Source organism: Dromaius novaehollandiae, chromosome 3 (genome assembly GCF_036370855.1).
Source record: "Dromaius novaehollandiae isolate bDroNov1 chromosome 3, bDroNov1.hap1, whole genome shotgun sequence".
NCBI classification, from domain to species: domain Eukaryota; kingdom Metazoa; phylum Chordata; class Aves; order Casuariiformes; family Dromaiidae; genus Dromaius; species Dromaius novaehollandiae.
Window position 1 is genome coordinate 54,646,830 of NC_088100.1, and position 8,287 is coordinate 54,655,116.

The 8,287-nt window shown below is 38.6% G+C and overlaps 1 protein-coding gene across 3 annotated transcripts in view; it reads left to right on the top strand.

Moving 5' to 3' along the window:
• Window positions 1–7,948, top strand: part of DSE (dermatan sulfate epimerase) — a 37,619-nt gene extending 29,671 nt beyond the window's left edge. For all 3 annotated transcript variants that reach the window (XM_064508901.1, XM_064508899.1, XM_026123519.2), the window contains 3 exons: window positions 1,003–1,242; window positions 2,797–3,004; window positions 4,985–7,948. In XM_064508901.1, coding sequence (XP_064364971.1) covers window positions 1,003–1,242; window positions 2,797–3,004; window positions 4,985–6,746 — 2,210 coding nt within the window. In that variant the 3' untranslated portion in view covers window positions 6,747–7,948. The remainder of the gene's footprint in view (window positions 1–1,002; window positions 1,243–2,796; window positions 3,005–4,984) is intronic.
• The last annotated feature ends 339 nt before the right edge of the window (window positions 7,949–8,287 follow it).

Genomic DNA, 8,287 nt, shown 5'->3' on the forward strand with positions numbered 1-8,287 from the left:
GAGTTGAGTAGACACAAGGTAGCCATGAAAACGTGTGAGCTAGTCATTCTCTGTTTAGTCCTACCTCTCTTGCCAGTGAATCCAAAATAAATTAAGAAAAGGCATGTAGCCTTGGGACTCCTAGAGTTAGCCAGAGTGGATCCACATGCTTCCTTCGAAACACACATCCTTCTGCAATACGTAAATGCGCTGCTGATATCCTACTGCTTGTGTTTGTTACTTGGTGAAGGCAGACATGCCCTGAGAAGGGCTTCTGGCAGCCTCTTCCCAATTCTTGAGTTGTACAGAACTGACCCAAAAAATGAGATCTCTGAAAATCTTTTCCATAGAAGAAATGTAAGTACTTAAGTCTTGTTTACACAGAGGTTTAAACTCAATCTAGTTGGAAGAGTAATTTTAAACTAATCATTCCTACTCCTGAATCTGAACAGGAAATTAACTATGCAAATCTTTTCCAAAATAATTCCTGTTGTAAATAACCTTTTTGATTGTACAACACATTGAACAAAACACATCAGTTAACTGCAGTTCAAACGTGATTTTTTTTTGTATTTTTAAACTGAGGATCTCTTTACAACATGCTGGTGAAATCATGCTGGTGAAAAATGACTGATTAGAATATTTGCATTATTGGAGTCCTCTAGTGGGGACTGTAAACTTAACAAATTTGCAGTAAATCATACTGCTTCATTTTGAAATGCAATAAATAATCCTGGCTTGGTTCTTCCCTTTCTGCATGTTCCGAATACATTATAGAAATTTTCCTTTTAAAATGGAAGGCATAATCCCAGTCTTTGCTCAGTTAACCTTGCTCTACTGTGTTTAAATATACTATTTTATTTTTTACTCTAGAGCTGCATGGTTGCTGCAGTGATAGCTGTGTTTTAGAGCCACCCTTGTGGATTGCTGGCTGTAAAGGATCCCACTGTAGGCGTATGGATGACGTAATCAGTACTTTGTGGTGGTATAAGATGATGATTTGTCATCAACTTTTTCTTTCAGGCTACCTTCAGGAAGCATATTTGTGGACCAAGCAAGTGCTAGCAATCATGGAGAAGTCAGTAGTCCTGCTCCAGGAGGTTACAGATGGCTCCCTCTATGAAGGGGTGGCTTATGGCAGCTACACAACCAGATCTCTGTTTCAGTACATGTTTCTTGTCCAAAGGCACTTTGATATCAATCACTTCGGCCATCCCTGGCTCAAGCAGCACTTTGCATTCATGTACAGGACTGTCCTGCCAGGTAGGTCATTTGGATCAATGAAGATATATCTTATAATTCCTAAAGCAGCAGTAAATTTCATACTTGAAGTAGGTCATTTTTCAATATTCTTTCAGTTGGATTTTCCTGTACCTTCATCATCCATTGAAACAGTGGTATCCTTGTTTATCACTCTTTAGTAAACATCATTGTTACTTAAGCTCTGGCTTTTAGAACCAGTCAAAAGATGGGAGCATTGTTTGGGGGAAAAATCAATGCTTTAAAATTTGATTTCATTCTCCAAAGTTTGAAACATGTATTTCTGAGGTTTTCTGTTTGAAAAATAACATTCCCTGAGGTTCTTACTATTTTTTTTTTCCTTTCACAAAAATCGTCACAGAAAAAATATTTGGTGAAAGGACAAGCAAATGATGAAACCCATGCATAAGTACCACAAAGTATAGGAAAGTTTTACATGATCCACAGTTTCCACAAAACATTGTAATTTATATTTATAACAATTTTATTAAAATATATGTCATATGGAAAATGTAATTGAATCAACTGATAGGTATCTCAGTCCAACCCCAGGAAAAACATGAACTATTTTCTTTTGTTAATATGAGAGTGAAATAAAAAAATATCAGGCATTGCTAATGGGCCTGTTTTGCAGGCTTTTTATTATTTCTGTATTCCTGCTGGATCTCTCCAGTGTCTCTCGGTGTATTTGAGCATCTCTGATTTGAAGTTCTAGTTGTTCCTGAAAGATGAAGAAGTAAAAATATGAAAACAATTACAAGCTAATAAGTATAGCCAACCTCTTCTAGCTTTCAGAGATGACTGAGTTTCAGGGTAACCTTGCAAGTTTTGGATGATGGTTTTGTATTGATTATTGGACGTCAATTCATTAGGAACCTCTATTTTTAAAACTCCTGGTTAAAAAGATAAAATGATAATTTTAATGAGTATTAATAACTGCAGTTCAGCATAAGCAGAGTGTTTCAGGCAAGGAAGTCCATTTATGGCAGCTGATTTGTAAAAAATAAGATTTAGTCACGTATCCAAGGGGCGAAGTGCACAGCTTTGACACACTGATACAGATGTGTAAGGAGTTGCACTGAATCCATGTGATACCTCAGGCATCTACTGGGGAAAGAGCAAACATGTAAAACATGAACATGTTTTAGCTGTTTCAAGGGTGAAGCAGATTTTTTTTTTCCTTGAGGAAACCTCTGTGTTGTTGCTTTAGGAGTTTGGATTGACATAGAAAAAGTGAGAGCTGTAAAGAGAAAGTTATCTGTCTTTGCCAAATTTGATTGAGGAAAGGAAGTGGATGGGACATTTCTTTTTACGTTTTTGTAGCACATTAGCTATCTGTAGCCCATAGCCGAAGAAGAAAGGTGAGTATTCAAGTTAGCTACAGCAGAGGGAAATAACTCCTGTGTAAGCCGTTTATGGCTCACTTAAATGTAGGCCTATAAACATCTTAAAAGACTACTTCTGTTTGTACCACTCAGCTTCATTGTCATGCTCTACAAACATACCTTTGTGCATGTGTTTTGTTCTTCCTTACATGTCTTTTAACCTTTTCCCAAGGATTTCAGAGAACGGTGGCCATCGCAGATTCCAACTATAACTGGTTCTATGGGCCAGAGAGCCAGCTGGTGTTTCTCGACAAATTCGTCATGCGCAACGGCAGCGGGAATTGGCTGGCAGAGCAGATCAGAAGGAACCGCGTGGTGGAAGGCCCGGGGACCCCATCCAAAGGGCAGAGGTGGTGCACTCTCCACACTGAATTTCTCTGGTATGAAAGGGAATGAGTGGGCTTCAAAGAAACATGACAGCTGCTTGCTATTAGTGATAAGCCACTATCATTAGATTTGTACTGAACTGTAGAGGCAGAGATTGTGCTGGTCATTTGCAACTTGGGAGAGTCTTGAGGCTCAGGTGATCTGAGAACTTGTTCATTTTGTATAGATATACCAGTGTGTTGCTAGGGATTACACCTTGGTCTTGTCCTGCAAGTACTTTTTATGTTTTCCTTCTGTTGTCTGTTGCTTTCATAAAATATAAGCAGTTTCAAAAGGATGGGAAGTTTCCCTACATATCTTCTTAAAAAAAAAATCTGTTTTAATCTTTTATGTTCTTTAATGATTAATTAGGCAGATACTTAAAGTATAGTTTTCTTTAAAATGGTGTGAAAGTAATGTAAAAGGTGAGCTTACTCTTAGCTGTGTGTACACACACTAATTTGCAAATTATGTTTAGAATAAAATTGTTGGCAGATGATTAGATCCAGTTTTTCCATACAACTTACACCTGTCTTAACTCATATGATTAGTCAGTCTACTAAAGATGAGAAACGAAATGATCAGAGGCTTTAAATAAACATATAAATCCCCTCAGTCAGTAGAGAGAGCAGATACATTTCCAAGGAGTCAATGTGGTTCCATTTCTCTCTCTTATGAGAAAAATATTATTGAATATGTCATTTATATTCACGATATGCACATTAAAAATGTATGTTTACTGGACTCCAAGCACCCTTCAGCTTGCTATCCACAAATCACAGAATCTTTTTTCTACAGACCCCGTTCCCTCATTTTCTTCTCTTAGTGTCTCCGTGGAAATCTTGGAAATATATGATTAGAAGCTTTTTCTTGATGCCAAAGGGGAAGAATATTTTTAAGGGTACATAAGTCAAAAAAAAAAAAGCTCTGAACAACTGCCTCTTCCCTGGACTGCAGGGACTTGCATTGGAATCTGCTTTTAGTGGTCCATCAAGGACCACTACAACTTCTAGCATTGGTCAGAATTACCTGAAACCATATGCAGGACATGAGTACAGTAGGGCCTGACTGAGGCTCCTAGTTAGCTGTGGAGAATAATTCTGATGAGGAGCCATGTGGCAGAAATATTATTAAGCTTAATGATGGTTTTGTTTTTTTCTGCTGCTTAAATATGATGCCAGAGGGTTGGGCTTTTTTTGTCTTGCTTGGGTTTTTTGTTTTTAACTCTTGCAAATCACAAGAAGCAAAAATGTAAGCATCTTAACCTTTTCAGTAATTAAGACTTCTTTTTAAACCAAATGTTTTACACCTTACAATTTATATAAGAAAGCCATGCAAATTTTTCTTCAACCTAGTTGGAGAAGGAAACTAATGTATACTAAGTGTAATAAATTATAAAGATTTAGCCTTTAAAATATCTTTTCATTAACTTTTAGTTAATTCCTAATCCTATTTGGAGACTATAGACTTCCTATAATCATCAGTTTTGGGGAAACTTGTAGATAGCTGTTTGCTTCTCTTGGTTAAGTAGTCAGTAAATAGGTACAAGCGTTGATATCTAGATGAAAACTCTCATCTACAGCCTGGTGCTAATGCACTTTTTAAAAAGGTTTGTATTACAGTCAGCAGCTTTATGAAATGTGCCAAAGCATGGCTTATTTCACAGAAATTAGTGATACGCTTATTTTTGGACTGCAGAGAGATTGCTCACTTTAAATGTGGAGCAGAGGCTCTCAGCTATTATTCTGTAAAAATCATATATTAAATTAATATGTAGACACTTTTTATAAGGATTAGTATGCTAAATATCCTTACAACTATATGATTAATTCACTCAGTAAATGTATGTGTGGGCTTTGTATTATTAGGTTGCTCCTTAATGCAAACATTGAATCAATAGTGCAAACACTGAATCATTTTTTGAGCTTTGTACAGGTGCTGATAATGGAATTGATCAGTTGATTTTAAAGCTGTTTTCCTTATCTTCTTGGCAGGTATGATGCAAGTTTGCACTCTGTACCTCCACCGGACTATGGGGTTCCAAAGCTGCATTATTTTGAGGACTGGGGCGTCGTAACCTACGGGAGTGCATTGCCAGCTGAAATCAACAGGCCTTTCCTTTCCTTCAAGTCAGGAAAGCTGGGAGGACGTGCAATATATGATATTGTTCATAAGAACAAGTACAAAGAGTGGATCAAGGGATGGAGAAACTTTAATGCTGGCCATGAACACCCGGACCAGAACTCCTTTACTTTTGCTCCCAATGGCGTACCTTTCATAACAGAAGCTCTATATGGGCCAAAATACACTTTTTTTAACAATGTGCTGATGTTTTCCCCTGCTGTGTCCAAGAGCTGCTTCTCCCCATGGGAAGGGCAGATTACAGAGGATTGTTCCTCAAAGTGGCTGAAATATAAGCATGACTTGGCTGGTGACTGCCAGGGACGAGTGGTTGCCGCTATGGAGAGAAGCGGGGTGGTTTTTATCAGGGGCGAAGGAGTGGGTGCTTACAATCCAAAGCTGAAGCTGAGAAAATTGCAAAGAAACCTGGTGCTTCTCCACCCCCAGCTTCTGTTGCTGGTAGACCAAATTCATCTGGAAGATGACAGCCCCCTGGAGGCAGCAACCAGTTTCTTCCACAATGTGGATGTGCCTTTTGAAGAGACGGTTGTTGATGAGGTCCATGGGGCTTTTATTAGGCACCGCGATGGGATATATAAGATGTACTGGATGGATGACACTGGCCACAGCGAGAAAGCTATCATTGCCTCAAGGATGTATCCCCGGGGCTACCCTTACAACGGAACGAACTACGTGAATGTGACCACCCTCTTGCGGCACCCGGTCACGAGAGCCATTTACCTTTTCATTGGGCCTTCTGTTGACGTGCAGAGCTTCACGGTCCATGGGGATTCTCGGCAACTGGATGTTTTTGTCACCACCGGTGAGCACACCTATGCAGTTTACCTGTGGACCGTTGAGGATGGGCCCCGTTCTGCCTTTGCACAGGTTATTGCAGACCGCCAGAAAATTGTCTTTGACCGAGCCTCTGCCATTAGGACCTCTGCAGTGCCAGAAGTGAAAGATTACGTAGGGATCGTGGAGAGGAACCTGCAGCATTTTAAGCCTGTTTTCCAGCAGCTTGAGAAACAGATCTTGTCTCGTGTACGAAACACAGCTAGCTTTAGGAAGACTGCTGAGCGTCTGCTCAGATTTTCAGATAAGAGACAGACAGAGGAGGCCATTGACAGAATATTTGCAATCTCACAGAGGCAGCAGCAGCAACATGGCAGAGCAAAGAAAAATAGAAAGGTAGCCAAAGGCTACAAATTTGTTGATGCTGTTCCTGACATTTTTGCACAAATTGAGGTAAATGAAAGAAAAGTGCGACAAAAGGCACAGACTCAAGCACAAAAAGAGTTGCCTGTAGATGAAGACGAGGAAATGAAAGATCTTTTGGATTTTGCAGATATCACTTATGTGAAGCACAAAACTGGTGTGTCAATCAAAGGCCGATCAGGGCTGGCACAGATGGTGACGACTGCTCGAAGCAGTGCCCCATCAATATCAGCTTCTTATACCCGCCTCTTTCTAATTCTCAACATTGCTATTTTTTTTGTCATGTTGGCAATGCAGCTCACCTATTTTCAGAAGGCCAAGAGACTGCATGGCCAAAGATGTCTGTATGCAATACTTTTAGTAGACAGCTGTATATTATTGTGGCTGTATTCTTCCTGTTCCCAGTCACAATGTTAGCAAAGACCTCTACTAGTCGACCAGTTTATGGTCATATATATCTATGCAAAAGCATTAACCCTAATAGGGCCAAAGTTTATGTTCTTTTTCTGAAACATTCCAATAAACAGCTGGGGGTAGATTGATTGCAGACTACAAGGGATGGAGGAATAGGAAAAGCAATGAATTTCTCAGAAAACTAAGTGCTTAATAAGTACTCCTCCTTTGTATTTTGAGTTGGGCCTCACATCTGAGGGAACGTTATGCTTTGTTCATCAGAGTTCAGTAACGTAAAGCTGTAATTAACTTTTTTTTGGTGAGATAAGCCCTCTTTTAAGAGAATTGTTTCCAAGGGCTTTGTTTTTTATACAGAACTGGGTTTATATCAGTGAGTTTCATTTCAGGCTGCTATGGGTGTTCTCTTAAGACAAGGACATTCAAACACAAATATGCAAGGCAGATCTTAGCAGTAGATTTCATTTCTCTCTGCCAAACCAAAGAGTACTTCAATATGAGACACTCCTGTACAATTATTCCAGACCCTTATATCATGTCATCTGTTCCATGCTTTACAATCTGGCAGGAGGCAAATAAGGGGCTAACTTGAAGTATAAGGGAATACAATTCTCAGGAAAAAAAAAAAAAAAAAAAACTTTATCAGCCAAGTGCAGACTGTAGAAGAATGAATGCTGTAGAGTCTGTTCTTGATTTTACAGGTTAAGGTTTCACAAAGATTTTCTATACTTTGGAGCACATCTTAGTAGGGAAATGTCCTAGATCACTGCCCTTCCATGCAATTGTGAAAGTACAAACAAAAAACCAAAGCCATCCTGTGGTAACCTCAGCAATTGCAGGTATGGAAAAAGAAGTATTAAGAAAGTATTTAATATTTTTTCAGTTCACATGGCTGGAAACAGAGGACAGTTAAAACTGTGTAAATAGTTTGTTCTCTATAAAGCACCAGCAAGTGTTCTACAAGCTGTTGGTGGCCCATGGGTCAATTATTTGGGAATTAGTGGTAAATGGAATCATGTGGTTTATGATGCAAATAAATTTGACATCTCCACATATATGCCCCTCAATTCATTAAACTGTTTCTTAAAAAATCATAACTATTTGAGAAAACAGAAGCTCTATGGAATTGGTGCATATCTGTATATCTTTACAGAAAAAGAAAACAGTTCTTTCAGTACCTTTGCTAAATAAAAACAATATAAATATTGTCTCTGCTGAAAAGAAGTTTTTCTTTGATTAAAATATGTTCCCCAATTATTATAGTAATGATGTTCATTAGCACTTTGTTCAAACCATAAAACTTTGTTTCCTCTATGTTACAGCCATTTAGATATCTGTTGTTATCCACTTTGTTATTGTTAAGCCTTCTGGGAGTATATGTGGTAAAATTTGATGACCTTTCATTGTCTAAAAATCTTCAGTGAATGTATAATATCCTCACTAAGTTGCAGATACTAAGCTAGTTCTGAGAACTGTGTTCAGATACAGAAGCCCTACTACAGTCTCCTAGGCCTCTATTTATCTAATGAAATTTGATACATTTAATC